General features: G+C 47.5%; 1 protein-coding gene and 1 pseudogene across 2 annotated transcripts in view; both read right to left on the reverse strand.

The window, feature by feature from the left end:
* The window catches only part of SLC6A2 (solute carrier family 6 member 2), a 51,450-nt gene that overhangs the window by 25,181 nt on the left and 5,009 nt on the right, over nucleotides 1–21,260 (reverse strand). For both annotated transcript variants that reach the window (XM_017530065.2, XM_017530067.2), the window contains exons 2-3: nucleotides 12,998–13,129; nucleotides 10,524–10,761 (exon numbers count right to left, since the gene is read on the reverse strand). In XM_017530065.2, coding sequence (XP_017385554.1) covers nucleotides 10,524–10,761; nucleotides 12,998–13,129 — 370 coding nt within the window. The remainder of the gene's footprint in view (nucleotides 1–10,523; nucleotides 10,762–12,997; nucleotides 13,130–21,260) is intronic.
* LOC119471528 lies at nucleotides 15,822–15,982 on the reverse strand (annotated as a pseudogene).

Consider the following 21,260-nt stretch of genomic DNA (forward strand, 5'->3'; position numbering starts at 1 on the left):
AGAGGCAAACAGCTTAATATATCGTCCTTCCCTAGAAAGTGGCTTTAATACCAAAACACACATTAACGGCAAAATTGTACACACCTGCAGTGGATAAAATCAATTGACTGTCCGCCAGAGGCAGATGACAGCCTTTGCAGGAAGCATCACGAATGATGTGGGAAGATCCCAGGCTTGTAAGGAAAACATACACCCTGAGTCTGGAAACTTACTTAGCTTAACCTTGTGTAGGAATTTAAATTTGTTTCCAGGCAGATGAAAGAAAGGCTGAAGGTGATCAGCGATGCTGTTTTATCTACTCTTTTATCATTCATCCAAGCAAAAAAGATGTCTGTTGTTTGAAAGAATGTGAAGGAAAATGGAAAATTTTGCACAGAAATTGTCCGGGCTCTGGGGTCAGACAAACCTGGGTTCTCACCCTACCCCTACCACCAGTTCCTGTGTGACCAGAATCCTTTCATTGATTCCACAAACTCTCTCTGCACCTGTGCTCTGAGCCAGGCAGTGTGCCGGGGGCTGGTGGCATGGCTGTGGAGAAGAAGGTGATGGCTCCAGCCCCCTAGGGCTCACAGGCAAGGGGACAGTAAGTAGTGTGTGTAAGCATTCCTCATTGCCGAGTCTTCCCCTTTTCAGTAAAAGGGCTCTGATGAGGGCTGAGTTACAGAATGTCAGATAATAATACCCTGAACCCAGGAAATGCCCAACAAATGGTAATTAGAATAATTATTATGGTTGAGTCCTAGGCTTCAAGGAGCAGCAGGTGTCAGCAAGGGAGCCAAGGGTACCCAGAAAACACAGTAGATGGGGTCAACTGGGCAGACTCCACTGTGAAGGTGGCAGGTGATTTCTCTGCTGGCCAGAGGGGTGACAGGAGGTGCACAGGTGTGGGAGAGGGAGCAATGGAGAGGGGGGATGTGAGCGTGCGTGAATGAATGAGCAGAGTTGGGTGAGCCATCAAGGTCTACAAAGACCAATGCCCCCTGCCCAGAATGGCTCCCATCCCTGCAGCTCCCAGGCCAGCTGTTGTGGTCTTAAGCTCTCACCCTGCATCATATTCCCCATGAAATCAGCTGCCATGTCTGGTCCCTGCTATTCCTGTCTCTTGGTTGCTCCCTCCACCCCCCACCACACTGTCCCCATCCCAGGCCAGACTCACATTCTGTCTGTGATGGTTAATATTGGGTGTCAACTTGATTGGATTGGAAGGATGCAAAATACTGTTCCTGGGTGTGTCTGAGAGGGTGTTGCCAAAGGAGATTAACATTTAAGTCAGTGGACTGGGAAAGGCAGACTCACCCTCAGTCTGGGTGGGCACCATCTAATCAGCTGCCAGTGCAGCCAGAACAAAAGCAGGCAAAAGAACACGGAAAGACTAGACTTCCTGCTTACATCTTTCTCCTGTGCTGGATACTTCCTGCCCTCGAACACTGAATTCCAAGTTCTTCAGCTTTGGGACTTGGACTGGCTTCCTTGCTCCTCAGCTTGCAGACAGCCTGTAGTGGGACCTCACCTCGTGATTGTGTGAGTCAATAATACTCCTTAATAAACTCATATGAGATACATATCATATTAGTTTGTCCCTCTAGAGAGCCCTGACTAATACGCTGTCCTAGGACTTTTGAAAATGACTCCCACCCTCTCCCAAACCCAGTCTCTCTGCCTCCTGTCAGCCCCCTTAAATCCACTGTCTGTGCCACTGGAGAACCATCCATCCAAAGTGTACTATCCTAATCTTGCTACTCTCCTGCCTCCAAAGCCTCAGAGGCTACTTAGCACCTAAAACAGTGGCTCTTACTGGAGGCAATTTTGCCCTGCCTTCCAGGGACATTTGGCATGTCTAGAGAGACATTTTTGGTTGTTACATTTTTGTTAGAGGAGGGAGATACTGCTGGTTTCTAGAGGGGAGAGGCCAGGGATGCTGCTAAACAGCTAAACATCATAGATACACAGGACAGTGGGCACCCCTGTCCCCCAGTAAACAATCATCTAACCCAAAATGTCAAAATCATCGAGGTTGTGAAATCCTGGTCTGGAGGAAAACAATGTAAGTCTTTCCGAATCTGGGGCCTTCCACAGTCCATCCCATGCCAAGTTCGTCCCCAGCCTTGCCACACCCTGCCTTTCACTCCTGGCGGTGGTGAGCTGCTTGTCAGTCCCCAGTCACAGGGTGCATTCATGCCTCTGGGCCTTGGGACCATCTGTTCCTTCAGCCTAGAAAACATCCCAGCCAAATTTGTCTGCCTGGAAAACTTCTCGTCTTGTTAGTCCTAACTCAGAACGATCCCCTGACTTAGAACCCTCTCCTATGTCCTGAGAGAGAGACAGAAAAAGAAGAGGAAATGGACATATTTAAAAAGACAGAGAACCAGGCTGGGTGCGGTGGCTCACACCTACATTCCCAGCACGTTGGGAGGCCAAGGCGGATGGATCACTTGAGATCAGGAGTTTGAGATCAGTCTGGTCAACATGGGGAAACCCCCTCTCTACTAAAAATGCAAAAATTAGCTGGGTGTGGTGGCATGTGCCTGTAGTCCCAGCTACTCGGGAGGCTGAGGCAGGAGAATAGCTTGAACTTAGGAGGCAGAGGCTGCAATAAGCCAAGATTGAGCCACCACACTCCAGTCTGGGTGACAGAGCATGACTCCATCTCCAAAAAAAAAAAAAAAAAAAAAAAAAAAAAAAAAAAAAAGGCCGGGAGTGGTGGCTCATGCCTGTAATCTCAACACTTCGGGAGGCCGAAGTGGGTGGATCACAAAGGCAGGTGATTGAGACCAGCCTGACCAATGTGGTGAAACCCGGTATCTACTAAAAATACAAAAAATTAGCCCGGCGTGGTGGCATGTGCTTGTAATCCCAGCTACTCAGAAGGCTGATGCAGGAGAATCGCTTGAACCTGGGAGGCAGATGTTGCAGTGAAACAAGGCCACTGCACTCCAGTGTGGGCGACAGAGCAAGACTCTGTCTCAAAAAAAAGAAAAGTATCGTATAGGGAAGAGTCCTAGGTGAGCATTAGAGTGATGTCAGGTCAGGTGCAGCCGTGGCTCCCGCCTGTAATCCCAGCATTTTGGGAGGTCAAGGCAGGTGGATCACCTGAGGTCAGGAGTTTGAGACCAGTCTGGCTAGCATGGTGAAACCTTGTCTCTACTAAAAATACAAAAATAAGATGGGCATGGTGGTGGGTCCCTGTAGTCCCAGCTACTCGGGAGGCTGAGGGAGGAAAATTGCTTGAATCCGGGAGGCATGAGCTCGCAGTGAGCTGAGATCATGCCACTGCATTCCAGCCTGGGCGACAGAACAAGACTGTCTGAAAAAATAAAATAAATAAAAAAGCAAAAAATAGCTGGGTGTGGTGACGTGCCTGTAGGCCCACCTGTTAGGGAGGCTGAGGCAGGAGGATCACTTGAGCCTAGGAAGTTGAGGCTGCAGTGAGCCATGATTGTGTCACTGCACTCCAGCTTGAGTGACAGAGCAAGATCCTGTCTCAAAAAAAAAAAAAAAAAAAAAAGAGAGAACCAGAGGCATATATTGACCCTACCTGATGCTTAATTCCACTTCTTCCTGTGATTTTATGGGGCAGGTGTTGAATAGTGCCAATTGTCATTTGGTTGACTTGATTATCCAAATAATGGGTGGAAAAAGGCATGGAATCAGTTGTACTTGCCCTGAAACTTGTCAAAATGCCTCTGGTGTCCAATCTGACGGTTGAAATGCTCCCCAGCAGGCCCAGCTGATGCCCCATGCATTCAAAGTCCACTTTCAGGGTTGTACAGGTTGTCTAGGTATTTCATCAGTGAAAAGATCTGGACTCCCAAGCTTATGCCCAAGAAAAGCAATGAGAATCCAGCCCCCTCTCCCCAGCAGGGCCAAGCCTTGGGGATTAGTACAAGAAACTTGAATCTGTTTTAGTTTTCCAGAAGTTTAACGAAAATGAATCATCTTTGTGTAATGTCCAAACTTTCTGAAGTCTACACGCCAAAAAGGCTCAATTTCTCACTTGATATTTAGCACAGAGGATTAATACGAGGTTGGGGGGAGACTTTTCTTCTTCACCAGGGACCGGCGTGGGGTGGAAGTTTTCTCTTGCCAGGAACATGTTCACTAAAGGTGTCCTTTTACAGATAAAGTTACAGGGCTGCAGAGTTTCTTTTAGCTGTGGGGCTGCTTGGCTTCAGGCCCAGAGCCTGGAGAGAATAGCAGTTTTGTTTCCTTGAGTGATATGCTCAGTCCATCAGCCTAAATGAGTACAGGATGGTAACAAAACTGACCAGGAGGTTGGGGGAAAGAGAAGAATTTTCTATTTCCTCAAGGTGGGCACTAGGAGTCCCACTCACTGAGTCCCCAAACTGAGTTGAGGGGACATTTTTAAAGCAGAAACATTTAGACAAAGGGACCACATGCCATTTTTAAAAGTCCAGAGGCAGCTGATGACAGTGCTGTATTACAAAGCACAGAGGCAGGCTACAGGCAAGAAAGAGCGGCGTGAGAACTCCTATCGACCTGCAGAGGCCCCTGTACTCCCAGCTCTGCCACTTATGTAAAACTTGAGCCTCTGCTTTCTTATCTGTAAAATGGGAATAATTTCCACCTCCATGAACTGTGAAGATTAAATGGGATTTGGGTGTGAGGAGATTCTCAGTGCTTGGCTGATGGTGGCTATGAAGGTTTGCAGGGTTAGTGGAGGGAAGGTTAAGGAGAGGATAAAGAGGGAAGACCTGTAGGGCAGAATAAGCCCTGTAGGCCAGGCATGGCAGCTCATAGCCGTAATCCCATCACTTTGGGGGGCTGAGGTGGGTGGATCACTTGAGCCCAGGAGTTCAGGACCAACCTGTGCAACATGATGAAACTCCATCTCTACAAAAAATAACAAAAAATATAGCCAGGCGTGGTGGTGGATGCTTGTAATCCCAGCTACTTGGGAGGCTAAGGTGGGAGGATCACTTGAACCTGGGAGGTCAAGGCTGCATTGAGCTGAGATTGTACCACTGGGTGACAGAGCGAGATTCCGTCAAAANAAAAAAAAAAAAAAAAAAAAAAAAGCCCTGCATTTTGTTCTACCTACATCCCCAAACCCCTTCAGCCCAGTGTACAAGGATGCCATCTTTTCCCACCACTTTCATCTTACTGCTGAACCTGGAGGAAGCGCAGGGCTGTAATTAAAGTCAGTGGGGTCTCAAAACCTATCTCACCTCTCCCTCCTGCTGGTGTCTCTCCTGGGGCAGACATACTAACCATTAAGACACCAGAAGAGGAATCAAACGCTAATTAGACTGGAAACAAAGCTATCGTTTTTCATTTTTAATTTATAAAACAAGGGTTGCCAAGAGTAAAAAGAAAAACCACTCTTTGTCCTTTATGGGAGGATGAGGGGGAAAGTGTGCAAGTGATCACGTGTGTCGGCAGCACCCTCTGCTCCACCATTCTTTACCACCTCTCCCTCCAAACCATGCTCATAAGACAGGAAGGCCTAAAGCCTCCACCTGCAAGCTCTCTGATGGGTCTGGAATTTTCTGAGGCCGTGCTCCTCAGAAGAAACGTGAAGGAGGCCCTAGATTTTCTATAACGTGAGACTGTAGAGAGGTCCGTCTGACCCCAGCAGGAATCTTATTCCAAGACAGGAGAGTGCAATGACTAAACAGGGGCTTCCAACGTTCGTTGGATGTTAGAATTTCACGAGGAGCTCCTGATGGAAATCTCTGTGCCCTGGTTGTACCTGGACCAATGAAATCAAGATCTCGGATGTAGAATCCAGGCATCCATGCTGTCCAGGTGATTCTGATGTGCGGTCAAGGTTTAGAACCCTGGGCTAAGAGCTTAGGCTTTAGAGATAGGCTGCCTGGGTCCAAACTGACTTTTAATGCCACTTCTAACATCTATGACCTTGAACGAGTCACTTATTGATTTGTGCCTGTTTTCTCATTTATAAAAATAATTTTAGACCACAGGGGTCACGATTAAAATATAGCATAAAAAGGGCGCTTTGTACTATGGCTGGGATATAGTCTAAGCTGGGTAAATGTGATTTGTTACCATGACAATATTTCTGCATAAAAACAAACGTGTAATGGCTAGAGGTCAATATAACACAGAGGTTAAGGGTACAGGCTGTGAAGTTTACCTGCGAGGCAGGGCTGGGGTTAGAGTGAGGAGAAGTAAGCTCCTACAGTGCAAAATGGAAGGAGATGCTCATTGTCAGAGTTTTGCAAATGCACACTGCCTGGGTCCAGATCTTGGCTCTGTACAGTAATAGTTGTGTGGTTGTGGACTTCACAGTCTCAACTGTGAAATGAAGCCCCCCCAAGACCGTGATGAGGATAAGAGTTCAGAAACCTTATTAGGTGGATGTGAGGCTTAAATTAAAATAATACATACAAGGAAGTTAACAGAAAACATCATACATATGGTAAGAGGTTAGCTGTTAATGTGATGGTGAGGAAGACAGGTTTCTTATAGCAGATGCTCGCTTTCAGTGACAGCAGTGGTTCAGATCCTCTGGGAGGGCTGGGGAGGTATCTGAGAATTTCATGGCAGCTATGGACCCTCTCCTAGAAAAATTCTCAAACACGTAATTTTTGCACATGCCTGTTAGAACTCCATGGGAATCATAAATGGAGACAGGTGGATGCAGGTACAGGACGCTTAGCAAGTTCTCTGCAGTGGCCCATTGAGGGTATTTCCTGGGTCCTGAGAACACTGACTCCCCTGAGCCTCAGGAGGCAGTAGACTTTCCAGAGGTCACTTTCAACCAAACGAAATCCCCTTGGCCCTGCTACACCAACATGGCAGGGAAAGAGATGGTCCTAGGATAACCGCAGTCTCCAGATAATTAGGACTCATTCTCCGGTCCTGGGCTTGGGTAATCCATAGGTATGAAGAAGAGGAACCCCAAAATGTTGTTGTTTGTGAGTTTGTCTTTTTTCACACTTTTTTCGTACTGCTCAATACAGTAGTCCCTAGCCAAATTGGTCTATTTAAAGGTAAATAAATTAAGTTAGAAATACAGCTCTCTAGTCACACTAGCCACATTTCAACTGCTCAGTAACCACCTGTGGCAAGTGGGCACTGTGGGGGATTGTACAGATATGGACCATTTCTATCATGGTGGGGCTATATTGGGAAATCTTGCACTATGCCAGGAATCAGCACACCATGGCCCCAAGGCCAAATCTGAGCTGTGGACTGTTTAGGTATGACCTCTGAGCTCAGAATGGTTTTACTTTTTAGAGGCAAAATAAAGAGCACGCAACAGGGACATATGTGGTCTGCAAAGTCGATATTTACCCTCTGATGTTATGCAGAAAAGTTTGGAGACCTCTGCTCTGGACCATGAGCGCCCTGAGGGTAGAGTTTGGGTGGAATCTATCTGTCTGGCCCACAGCTTGAAACAGGTACTTTCTGTTTACCTGCTGGCATGTTTGTGTAGGAATTGATAAAATGGAACTGACCTATGCCTGAGGAATGAAGATAATGGATGCTGCAGTGTAAACATAGCGCTATGCAAACATTTGAAATCAGGTGGCTGAAAACAAGTCAGTCATCGCCCTTCTCAAGGACATAAATGGATGAAGTAGAGGCTGAGAGGACTCAGGGAAGCCACAAATTAAATGATGATGGCTATGATTTCACACCCATCAGAAAAGCTATTATTAAAAAAATAAAAAATAACAGATGCTGGTGAGGCTGCAGCGAAAAGGGCATGCTTATACACTGTAGTGGGAATGTAAATTAGTTAAGCCAGTATAAAAAGCAGTTTGGAGATTTCTCAAAGAACTAAAAATAGAACTACCATTCAACTGAGCAATCCCACTACTGGGCATTTACCCAAAGGAAGATGAATCATTCTAAGACACCTGCACATGGATGTTCACTGCAGCACTACTCAAAATAGCGAAGACGTGTCATCAGACTAGGTGTCCATCAATGACAAATTGGATAAGAAAGTGTGATGGCTAGGCACAGTAGCTGATGCCTGTAATCCCAGCATTTTGGGAGGCCAAGGCTGGCAGATCACTTGAGGTCAGGGGTTTGAGACCAGCCTGGCCAACACGGTGAAACCCCATCTCTGCTAAAAATACAAAAATTAGCCAGGTGTGGTGGCAGGTTCCTGTAACCCCAGCTACTCAGTAGGCTGAGGCAGGAGAATCACTTGAACCCAGGAGGTGGAGGTTGCAGTGAGCCAAAACTGCACTCCAGCCTGGGTGACAGAGAGAGACTCCGTCTCAAGAAAAGCAAAAACAAAAACAAAAAAAACAAAAGGAAAGAAAAGAAAAGAAAAGTAAATATGGTACATATATACCATGGAATACTATGCAGCCATAAAAAGGACAAAATCATGTCCTTTGCAGGGACATGAGTATAGCTGGAAGCCACTATCCTAAGCAATTTAATGCAGGAACAGAAAACCAAATACTGCATGTTGTTACTCACAAGTGAGAGCTAAACGTTGAGTACACATCGACATAAAAACTGGGACAGTAGACACTGGAGACAACAAGAGTGAGGAGGGAGGGAGGAGGTGGACAAGAGCTGAAAAACTACCTGTTGGGTACTATGCTCACTACCTGGGTGACAGCTTTAATCACACCCCAGACCTCAGCATCATGCAATGTACACATGTAACAACCTGCATCTGCACCGCTGAATCTAAAATAAAAGTTGAAATAAGATAATAATAATAACAACAATGATAATAGTTATGGATTAAGACCACAGAATAAAATATATATCCAGGAGCCCATACTGATATAAATGAATAATTCAATAAACAAATAAATAAATAGGGGAGAAGGGACAATTTGTCCTTACAGAAGAATTTCAATCAATTAATCTAGTAGGAATGATAGACCAGGCACAGTGGCTCATGCCTGTAATCCCAGCATTTTCGGAGGCCGAGGTGGCTGGATCACCTGAGGTCATGAGTTTGACCAGCCTGGCCCACATGGTGAAACCCTGTCTCACTAAAAATATAAAAATTAGCTAGGTGTGGTGGCGCACACTTGTAATCCTAGCCACTCAGGAGGCTGAGGCAGGAGAATCACTTAGACCTGGGAGGCAGAGGTTGCAGTGAGCTGAGATTACACCACTGCACTCCAGCCTGGGTGACAGTGAGACTGTGTCTCAAAAAATAAAAAAATAAAATAAAATAAGGAATGATGGAAATAGGAAATTACAACTAGATAAACACTATAGTAATAGTTCTTACTTGCAAGAATCATCAGTGAATGCCAAGAAATGTGGACAAAGTATGATGAGAATCAAAGTATTTGCATAAACTCAAGGTATGCTCCCAAAAGACACTTATTATTTAAAAAAGGAAAATCACTTTCTCTGCACAGGAGAAAGCTGGCAGTCTCCACTTTAACCAAGTGTGCAAGGTTAACATCGTAAGTAACAAGACAAGGCCAGCATGTCTCCCCCACCCCGTGACAGAATGCACTGATGAGGGCACAGCATTTTTTCTAAGGTATTCTTGCAAAAATGCATAATCGCAGTCTAAAAATGAGAAAACAACAAACAGACCCAAATCGAGGGATATTTCACAAAACACGTGGCCAGTACTTTTCAAGTGTCAAGGTCATGAAAATCAAGAAAGAGCAAAGATTAACAGATTGGAGAAGACCAAAGAAACGTGGCAACTAAATACCAGAAAAGAACACAAGTGTGAAAACTGGTGAAATTCAAGTAAGGTCTGCAGCTTGTTAGCTAGCAGTATGCCAGTGTTCATTTTCTGGTTTCAAACTCATACCATGGTTATGTAAGGTGTCAACATCAGGGGAGACTGGGTGACGGGTATATGCACTATTCTTACTGCTTTTTATGTCTAACAGTATTTCAACATAAAAGTTTCTTTTTTAAAATGATACTCTGTCTTCCACCAAGGGCCAGTACTTCTCATGCACGCACGGTCCAAATAACTTCCCAGAGCTGCATACAGCTGGCCTGCTTCCTACTTCTTGAGTTTTGTCCAAGCTCTGACTACTTTCTCTCATGGGAGCCTCAGGGGCACTGCAGCCCACGGTGAGTCAGATTACAGCTTCAGCGTCAGATTAACTTGGGTTCAACCTACAGCTCATCGCCTGCATTGAGCCGCAGCTCTTCCCTTCTCTGACATCATCAGTTCTTATGTCACCTCCTCAGAAAGGCCTTCCCTGACTACCCACACAACCATTCTTTTCCCTCTATGATGGATTTTTCCTGCATATGTGGTTTCAGTTCCTTAAGAGCAGTTACACACCCGAGAAAGTGTTGCACACACACTCTCTAGAACATTCTCACTCCCTTATCTGTTTACTTGTGTATTCTCTTGCCCTCCTCCACTCTCCTGCGCCAGAACACAACCTCCTCCAACTGCCTCGACTGTGGCTGTGTCCTCAGCCCCTCACCAAGCATCAGGCCTGTGGCCGCTCAGTAAACATTAATATCCTGACAGCATGTGTCTCCTTAGTCTGTGGCTTTCCTTAATGCTTGGCTCAGGCCATACCCAGCACTGGCCTCAAAAGGCCCAGCACAAGCGGTCTGTGACTTACTCATAAAACTCCGCTGCCGGCGTGAACTTGTACTTGGAGTACTTGGTGTGGTTGCCAAGCACGGAGCCATTGAGGAGCTTGGGGTCGGTACAGTTGGGGCTGTTCCAGGTGTGGCCACAGTCGGTCCAGGGTAGGTTGAGGGTGAAGGAGGAGAAGAGGTAGTAGAGTGACCAGGCGATGATGACGTTGTAGTAGAAGCCAACGTACAGGGCGATCAGGATGACAGCATAGCCAACGCCTGGTGGGGGACACAGGATAAGGCAGGGGTGTCCCAGGCCCAGCCCCACAGCCACCTTTCCTTGGGGGCAGTTCCACCACTGTTCCCATTCCCTCCGCCTCTCGTTTCCTGTAGCACAGCGGTCCCCAGCCTTTTCGGCACCAGGGACCAGTCTCATGGAAGACAATTTTCCCACAGATTTTGGGGTGGGGATAGCTTCGGGATGAAACTGTTGCACCTCAGGTCATCAAGCATTAGTGAGAGTCTCATAAGGAGCACACAACCTAGACCTCTCGCAGGCGCAGTTCCCAGTAGGGTTTGCACTCCTATGCGAATCTAACGCTGCAGCTGGGCTGACAGGAGGCGCAGCTCAGGCACTCAGACCAGTGCTGGGGAGCAGCTGTAAACACACAGGAAGCTTCACTCACTCACCCGCTGCTCACCTCCGGCTGTGTGGCCCCATTGCTAATAGGCCATAGACCACACGGATACTGGTCCGTGGCCGGGGACTGGGGAAACGTGCTGCAGCAGATTGTCAGAGTCCCTAGGTGCCTGCTGTCCCTTTGCCCGAGAGCTCTCTGTTTCCACTGGAGCCCCTCTGCGCATCCATTGACCTTCTTGCTCCCAGGTGGGCAGCCATGTTAGGAGCTGGAGTGTGAGTATCCAGCTCCCTCGCCTCCTGGGAAGGATAGCACTGACGGGTGTTCACATTCTCCCCTGCTGGGATTGAGCTCCCTGCCTAGGGTGGCACTGACTTGGTGTACACGATTTGTGAGTGCCTCCCTTTCCTTATCCCCAGCTGCTGCTCCCTAAGGATCACCTCCCACGCTAACTCCTTACACTTAAATCCTTGTCTCCGAACTGCTCCTGGGGAAACGCATGCAAGCACTCCCTGATAGGAACTTAAACCCCGTGTGCCTTCTGGGTCCTACTCCCAACCACCTGTTCGGGTGCCAGTATCGTGTTCCTCAAAGTATCACAAGCTCCGTTAGGGCTAGTCCTATAGCTTTTGTCTGGGGTAGTTGTATTGTTTGTCTGCTCAACATCACTTTTTAAGGAATTAGCCTTAAGCTGTGATTAGCCTGTGAGGTGTGGGTGAGGCTAATCCCCACGCTTACTCCATCACGGGATGTATGCCTGGTCAATCAGAGCACTGCTTCCCCACAGTCACCATTACTGGTTAATAGATGGGCATGTGATTCAAGTTAAACCAATGAGAATCTTCTCTGGGACCTTTAAGGAGCTGTGAATCTATAAGGGTTTTTGTTTGTTCACTTGCTTGCTTTAGGTAAAATTTAAACTTAGTAAAATTTAAGCCTGAAGTTGCTGATGGCCATCTTTGCAGGTATTTGAGAAGAATGTACCTGAGACTGATGCTAACAGAAAAAAACAGATCTGAGACACAAAAAGAGAGATAGATTTCAGACAACATTATTTGGGTATCTGGATCTATCTATACCTGAAGCCAATTTTCGGACTTTACTGTAACAAATGTCAATTCTCTTTTATATTGAAGCCAGTTTTAGTTGAATTTCTGACAATTACCAACAAAAAAAAGTAGTGCTCTTGTCTTCTAAGACTCTTGTACCAGCTGTATCTCCCACAGGACTGAGTATGCAGGAGGAACTCAGGAGATGCATGCCCGCTGAGAAGAGGCCCATGGGAGTCACACTGGCCCTCACTGCCATCTGTGTCCAGTTCTCCAACCAGTGCTTGGGAGAGAGTAACTCTTCCTCCATGCCCTACTCCCAGCTGTATAGGGGTCAAGAAATAGCAGTTGCTCTGGCTACTTTCTGCAGATGTGTTCTTAGTCCCAAATGCAAGTAGGCCTCATCTTATATTTCAGCTGCAATCAACTAGTTGTGGCTATCGTACTAAGGATTTTGAGTCAGCTTTCTGGCTGAGCTCAAAAGATCCATAATCAACTTCTCATGTCTGCCATGGTAGCAAAAGGAGAGAGCAGTTTATGTGCTGGGTACTTCTGACACTTCTGTGAAAATTTCCCATGCAGGAAACAGACTCTCTGGTCACTCAGCAGGCAGAGCTGGATTGGAACCCAGGTTTCCAGACCTTCTATGCTAATGTTATTCCCAACACACTGAACGCTTTGGAATTGTGGACACTCTTGACCTTGTTAATATGTGTGAGTCCCACATGACAGGTGGTCTAACTCAGATCTCACCACTGGAGCTGATTCCCCAGGGCAACAGGGAAGCCTTTATGAACAACCATGAACCTCCTCCCACCCCTTCTTTACCTTTGAAGATTGGGCAGATTTTCCATACGGTGGCAGCCCCCTCCCGGTTGTACTGTCCCAGAGCCAGCTCCATGTAGAACAGGGGCATCCCCGCGATGATGAGGAACAGTGTATACGGGATCAGGAAGGCACCTGGACAACACAGAGACAGAATGTGACCTGACAGACCCCTTCCTCTGCCAGTCTTGGATCTGTGTCTGCAAGAGCTGCAAAGATCCCAGGCATCTGCTCAGCTGGCTATTTCCAAAGATGATGCACAGTAGTCGGTATTAATCATCATAACAGTAAGAGTAGTTGTGATAGGAATAATGATAACCATAATAGCGAGGTTTTATGGTCAAATTAGTAAAATCTAGGTTAAGCAAAGCAAAATAGCTTGCTTCTTGCAGGCTTCTCCTAGCCTTTGATACACAAGTGCGCGCTGTGACGTGCCAGGAGGGGGGTCACAGGTGTAGCCTTTATCAGATTTATTTAAACACTGAACTTTTTTTTTTTCATAAATCATCACTCTGAGAATGCCAATCTAACCCAAACCCTTCCTTTTACAGGCAAGAAAATTGAGACCAGAAAAAAAAGAGATACTGCCTAAAGTTACATGATGGAGTTTCTAATTTTGCTGGTATCCATATCATTTAGGTTTGCACATGGCTTTCCCAAACATGATCTCACTGGATTCTTCTTAGAGTTTCACAACAGCCTACAAACATAATAACCAGTCAGGGTCATTACATACGCTCGGGGCAAGCTGAGGGGCAGAGAAGGGAGCTTAATGGCTCCTGTTGGTGCTGCTGGTAGGTGATGGAATGTGAATGCCAGATTTGCCTTTGAGCCTTCCAATACAGTAGGTCCCCGCTATTACAGGCGGCTTGAATCAAAGGGGCAGAGGTTCGAGTCTCTGACCAGGGAAGATACCCTCCCAGAGCATCACAGAAAATCATGGGGTTCCTGGGCATCAGGCAGCCATTAATTCCTGGAGAATTCCTAGTGGACTTGGATGTATCTGAGTTGCAGAGACAATTCTCAGCACACCCTGGCAGCCTGAGGTATGCTTAGTGGGCTCTGACTCTGCAAGGTGACTCACTGGGACACATGCGATATGTGCCCAGCTTGCAGGTGTGCCCAAAGCAAAATGCCAGCTCCTTTCCAGACATAGCTGGAGGTGACCAGGCCAGATCTAAACTCCTCTTACCACTCTGGCCTTTAGCTAAGGTGTTGTAACGCTGGAAACCAAATACTCTCTGACCCACTCACAGCAAGAAAACAGGAAATATTTTAACAGTGATAACATTAGCAATGTTAACAAATGGATACCAGCAGTCACACTTGCTCGTCCCCTTCTGAGCTGTAGGCACTTTCATTCAATCCTCACCACAACTCTAAAATACAAAGATCATTATTATTTCCATTTAACAGATGTGGAAACTAAGCCTCCAAGACAGCAAAGAACTGTGGCAAAGGCACATGGTACCCAGGGTCAAACTCACTCAGCTACTCAGACTGTCAGTCTCCACATGTTTCTCAGGGCGCCTCTCCTAAGGAGGAAGCATGAAGTGGTGGCCCCAATGCTGAGAGACCCAGTCCCTTGTAAGTGGAAGATGGATCAGTGGGACAGAAATGGGGAATAGGCAAAACTACTGGGAAATGAGCATCTACAGTGTATCAAGCAGGACCTGGGCAATGGCTCTGTGATCCCACTTACACTACCCAGAAACCCTCTGAGATAGCAACTGCTATACCCATTTTTCAGATGAGGAAATTTAGGCTTGGAGAAAATAAGTGACCTGTCCGAGCTTATGCTGCTGGTAAGTTGTTGATCTAGAATTTGGGTCCAGATCTGCCTGGCTCCAGAGCTCCAGAGCTGTTTCAACATGACCTACAGATTCCAGAACATTCCAGCCTAGATGAAGGACATGAGTCTGAACAGGATCAGAGGGTGGGCTGTTCTGAAGTTGGGGATCTGGGACCAGCCAAGCCATCTGGTCTATGGGTCATAGGCTGGCCCAATGTTATAATCCCTGCCCCAGGCAGGATGTCTCTGGAGTGGCCACGTGCCATTTCTCCCATTTCTCATTTCTTCCTTTCATTCTCTGCCCTTCTCCCTCTCCCACATAGAAAGGGCTGGTTTGCCAGCTGACCCATGTCTAGACACATTGCTGACAGTGATGGTGGTACTAGTGTGCTGGTGTAGTTGGAGGTAGGCAGTGGGGTTGGTGGAAGTAACAAGTATCATTTGTTGATGGCACCTATTATATGCCAAGCTGCACACAAGCTTTTACATAATCATTCATTTAAAACCACCGCGAGAGAGAATTACCACCAATCCATTTCACAGATGAAGAAACTGAGGTTTGGAAAGGTTAGGTTGCTTGTCCAACTAGCAAGCAGGCATCTTGGCTTCAAACTTGGATCTGTCTCAGCCCCACTCTGCCTTGTGGCCAACCGTCACTCCCCTTGAGGATCTAGTGCAAGGGCAAGGGGCAGTTAGATAGGTGTATTAAACTATTCAATAGGGCCAGGCACAGTGGTTCATGCCTGTAATCCCAGAACTTAGGGAGGCCGATGTAGGAGGATTGCTTGAGCCCAGGAGCTCAAGAACAGCCTGGGCAGCAGAGTTGGAGGCTGCAGGGAGCTATGATCACACCTCTGCACTGCAGCCTTGGTGGCAGAGTGAGACGTTGACTCAAAAAAGCAAAATAGAAGAAAACAAAACAAAAAAATTAACAAACACTCTTTGGTAGGCCTGAAGATAGAAGTCAGTGGCCCAAGGGAACATGGGGAAGGAAAAAGCCAGGAGTCGCTGCTCAGAGCTCGCCACCGTGGGCTGCCCCCAGGGACTCAATACTCTGCTACATGGCCTAGGAAGGGGTACAGCAACATCAGCCAGTTAACCAGGTGTCTCACTTTGGCCAGTTTCCTCAACTCTATTAGCAATAATCGAGCCTCGGATAAACCTCATTGGCTACGATACTGCCACTGCGCAAAGCTAGTTTCCTCAACTCTAAACCTCTGGGTGGCACTGCCAACACTTAGGCAAATTGCCCAGTTTGGAGTCATTCTTCCTCTGCTGGCTGGGAGGCACAGCAACGTGAGAAAAGCAGGGAAGATGGCAGGTTTGTGTGCGCCGTGGCTCTTCTCTGTGAGTGTATTTGAGATGGACCAGCTGAAGCTTCATTCAGGTGGAAACAGATTAAGAAGGCCAAAAAGTGGTGAAATGGCTGGGTAGGAATGAAAAAACATCCAGATACCCGTGGCCAGTGCCTTATTCTAAAAGAGGCTAGCTAGCTTGCCCAAGGTCTCTTGCAGAAGGAAACCTGGGAGAGCCTCCTTCTCCTCCTGCAGAAGGAAACTCTTCAGGCTGAAGAGTCAGGAAGGAGCTCCAGGGATGAGTGAAGTCAACTGAGGTTGCCTGTTTTATAAACAGCTCTGCAGCAGCTCTCTGGAAACCGAGGCTGACTGCAAACCCCATAAAAATGACTGCTCTGCAAGGCTTGTAACTGTTACAATCGTGTGGTTCTGCTCCACCTCCACGTGTGGCAGTGCCAGCTGCAACCAACCTCACACAGGGTCCAAGAGTCTCAGAACTGCAAGACCAGAATCCTGTCTTGGGTCTGGAACGGTCTGGTTGCATGGGTGCTGGGCTGGTGAGAGCAGACCTGGAAAAACAGGAAGGGCATGCCTCATGAGGGGCTTAGTGCCCAGTGCCTGGGAGTCTCCAAAAACCATATGCATGCACACATATGCACACATGTGCATACTCATGCAAAAGGATACACACTTTTGCACGTTGACACACTCACAGAACCACGTGAGAAAAAGAATTGTCACCCATGAGAGAAACTGAGCAGTGGCCTTTGGATGAATTTAGTAAGAAAAGCATTGGTCCTATCACCTCTGGCCCAGCCACGCTGCCTCCCATCCCACTGTTAGAGAGAACTCTTCTAGGTACAGAAGGGCTCTGGAAACCTCTGTGCAAATGCCAGGTGCCCAGGAAGGGAAGGCCAGGGATCATTAGGTTTAGAGTGGGTTGTGCTGGAGCAGCCCCCAGCAGGTGGAGGGGTGGAAAACCTGGGGCAGTGAGGGGTGAAGTGGCCAAGACCTGCTGGGGGTCTGGGGGGAGGTGGAGGGAGTGTGGCCAAAGAGAGGCTTCAGGAGGGAGAGGGGCTCCCCTGACACCTAGTCTGTTGAGGACAGGATTCCTCAAACTGAATTCTGGCCACACCCTGGTATATGCAAGAAGTGCCAATCCACAGAATAGTTCCACACGCAGCTCAGCTACAGGCTTTCACTGCTGGTGGCATGCACCGAACCCAAATAAAACCTTGGTCTACGCTTGAGGAATCTAGATCTGTCCTCCTTTCCCCAACACCCCAAGGACACCCTGAATGCACAGGAGACATGGGGACTCAGGAGAGGATGAGACTTTAGTCAGGAGACAGGGCTACTCACACTTCGACACATTTAAAGGTGACAAATCAACAACTGTTAAATAAAACATGTTCTTCCTACTTTGACAAAGAGACCCTTGTAATAGTTCTGTTATGTAGTTCAAGGTTGGAATTCTCAGCTCTTGGAGCTCTGGGCTGTACTGTGGAGGTAAAGGGGAATTCCCGTTTGACCTGCCCCTACTTCCTCCCAGCTCAATCTAGCCATGTCAGGGCTTTTGCACACAGGTGTCCGAGCTGTGTCCACGGGCTTTGCAGACACCTGCTCCTCCTGTAGCACAGCCCACACACAGAAGAGAGAACCCAGCAAGAGTTTCATGTAGACCTAGGAGGGTGCCTGAGGCTGTTTGGGCAGGGAATTCTATCATTTGGGTATTGGAGGATGGCAGGGTATTCGGGTGGGGAGTGTGCTGGGTGGGCAGGCACACTTGGCTCCCAGGAGATGGGAAGGGGGCAGAGCTGGGCTCTTTGAAGCATGGAGGTAGGGCAGGCCTTCATGCCTGGACCTAAAGATAATTGTGTCCCCCAGCCCTGTTATGTGCAGCTATGTGACCTCGTCTAAATGTACCTTCTCTGAGCCTTAGCTCCCCCTTTGTAAATGGGATAATAATACCTGCATCACTAGTTTGCTGTGATAAATAGAGATGTGGAGGTGAAGTGCCAGGCACTTAGTGGGTGCTTTGTAAATGGGATTCATGTCTTATCATTATACTGAAGAGCCAATGTGCAGCAGCTCTGTCCCCTCGGAACAGTAAGTAAAGGCTCTGCTGCGTGGTGGAGGGTGTCTGGGCCCTTTGTGGAGCACAACATGAACGCTGGCTGGAGGCGGCACACAGGACTCTGTGGCAGTGCCTGGGGCTCCTCATGTCCCTGTCCCAAGTAGGGCTGGCTACTCTACCCTTATATCCAAACAAGAGTGCTGACCTTGAGCAAGTGCAGGACAATGGATGCCTCTGGCCACAGCCAGCCCTGTTACCTGGAAAGGATGCTTTGCAGTCTGCCTGAAGGATGGCATGAACGTAGTGGGAGCGGGGTGCGTGCAGTCGAGAGATTTAGGGAATGGAAGCACCAGCCAGAGAGGGGAGCAAGGCCATCTCAGCAAATCTCAGCTGACCCTAAAAGAGTTCTGAAATTGAGATAGCCCCTCAGACATTTCCTACTCAGGAAACTCTATGTGTTTGGCTCTCTGGATGCTCCTGAACCCTGTCCTCTCGGGTCTTCCATGGCGATGTCATTGGATAGACATGATTGACACCATGATTGGACAAATAGAGTATGATGTAATACTAATGTGCTGAGTGGGGAAGCCCAGCAAGGCCTGTCTGTTCAGATTCTTCTTGGTCTCTCTGTGCAGCATTCCTTCCTCCAGGGCCTGGGGCAGGACCCCTTCTGAAATGGGGGTTTTATGACTCAGAATTAGAAAGGTGGATCAGAGAATTTCTTTATGGCCAGCTCCAAGAAAGAAAGGCCAGGGAAAATTCCTGCTTTGGGGAGATAAGGGAGCAGATGGAAGGAAGGCAGGAGAAGGTCAGAGAGAGAGGGAAGTTCTGTTTTCTGAGGCCTAAAGTATCCCAATGTTACAACAAGAGCTATTGGTATTTTGAGCCAGAAACAATAGATGATTAATAGATAGATAGATAGATAGACAGTTAGGTATCATAGTAGTACAAAGAGTTATGGTAAGAGCTCAGCTGGAGAGACCAAAGGTGAAGGTGAGGGAGTGCTGTGGTCTGTTTAGCATTGCTATAACAGAATACCTAAGGCTGGGGAATTTATATGTTTCATGATTCTGGTGGCCGGAAAGTTCAAGGTTGGGCAGCTGCATCTGGTGAAGGCCTCTGGCTGCTTCCACTTATGGTAGAAAATTAAAGGGGAGCAGGGGTGCAGAGATCACATGGCAAGAGGGGAACCAAGAAAGTGGGGTGAGAACTCACTAACCCCCTCTGAAGGACATTAATCTATTCATAAGGGAGCCACTCTCATGACCCAAATACCTCTCACTAGGCCCCTCATCTCAACACTCCCACACTGGGGTTCAAACTTCAACAGGAGTTTTGGTGGGGACAAACAAACCATATCTAAACCATAGCAGAAAATGTAATAAAATGTTCCTCTGAGTTTTGTGAGCCACTCTAGCAAATTAATAAAACCCAGACGGGGGTTGGGGAACCCTGATTTATAGACAGTGGGTCTGAACCACAGTAAAATGACCTGGGGCTCATGATAGGAACATAAAGTTGGGGGCATTCTCGTGGGACTGAGCCCGCGGCCTGTGGGATCTGATGCTATCTCCAGGTAGACAGCACCAGAACTGAATTGAATCAGAGGCACTCAGCTGGTGTCTGCTGCAGACTTGATTGCTTACTTGGATTACAGGGAGAAACCCCCAAACATCTGGTCACAGACGTCTTCTGTGTTGATTGTTGTTGTTGAGTGAAAGACGTGGAATCAGCCCCACTGAGGGAACACACCCACTCCCCTGATGGATTAAATCCAGCCACTTTAAGTAGAAAAATGGGGGTGGAATTCAGGGAAACTGGCATGGGGCTACCCCTCTTTATGTGGTAATTCTCCCTCTGCTGGTCACTTTGGAGTATCTGGACTTGCTTTTTTCCTGATAAAGCTGTGGCTTTAGTAAAATCTCTGTGAAGATTCTGGTTTCCATTTCCTCCATCCTGGTCTCTTTAAGAGAAACACATCAGAGGGTGTTTGGGTTGCTCAGAACTACACCACGGAAAGAAATCGGACCCACAAATAACAGAGCCAGACCTCACCTCCCTCATTTGGGATTAATACCTCCAATATTGGAACTGGAAATGAAGAACTTTTAGGAGATCTGCAGCAGACGATGAGCCCCCTTGAAGGCAAGGATTTTCCTTTGCTCATCTCCATATTCCTGGCATATGATAGGCACTTAGTAAACGTTTTTTTGGCTAAATAATGGATCTTGGCAGTGACTCACATGAAGAATGCAGCTAATGAAAGCCCCGGGGCCTTTCTCCACTTGTGCTGTGGCCTAATCCTTACTTAGGCGGTTGGGTTTGGGACTGCAGGGCACGATGTAACATTTATCCCTATTAAATCCCAATCTTGTCAGGAACAGCCCCTTCAGATCCTTTTGACAAGCTTGGAGTAACTAGCCAAACCGTGCCAGTGACCTCAGATCAGGGTCCCAGATGAGCACCACATTCCTGCCAAGGGGTGTACAGACTTGTCAGCGGAGTGCCACACCAGCTGGCTGGCCCATTGTACATCTGAGCTGACAATCAGTGTCTAGCTTGGCAAGCCCGGGGTGGAGATGGCCCCCTGCAGCCAGGCCAGATGTAAGAGCACTGAGTTTGGAAACTCCTGACCTCTGTAGCAGCCACTACTTCATACTTGGTTTTAAGAACCCCAGATATTTTGGCCAGGAGGGCTCCCAAAGGGCTGGGGGTCCCTGAGACTCTGAGCTTCCTTCGGGAGAAAGAAGTCTGCTGGAGACTCAGAACCACAGAATATCATAGGACCCCATGCAGGAATTCTAATCCCCTTTTGCCAGGTGAGGAATCTGTAGTGAGACAAGATCAGGTTGTCAGGAGATGGAGCAAAGCCCCACCCCGATTCCTCAGTCTTTCTATCATGCTTGGGTCCCAGACCCAAGTGGGACTACCTTCCAGCCTTATTTCCTTCCATCAATTTCATCTCAGGATGAATCCTGCTCCTTCCAAAATCAGGATCCTGACCCACTCCTAAGGCTAGATGCAGTCAATATCATTGAACCATAAAAAAATACTAATAACTACTACATGTATGGAGCCCCTATTATGTGACATCATTTCAAG

The sequence above is a fragment of the Cebus imitator genome, unplaced genomic scaffold (assembly GCF_001604975.1).
Source record: "Cebus imitator isolate Cc_AM_T3 unplaced genomic scaffold, Cebus_imitator-1.0 Scaffold63, whole genome shotgun sequence".
NCBI lineage: Eukaryota > Metazoa > Chordata > Mammalia > Primates > Cebidae > Cebus > Cebus imitator.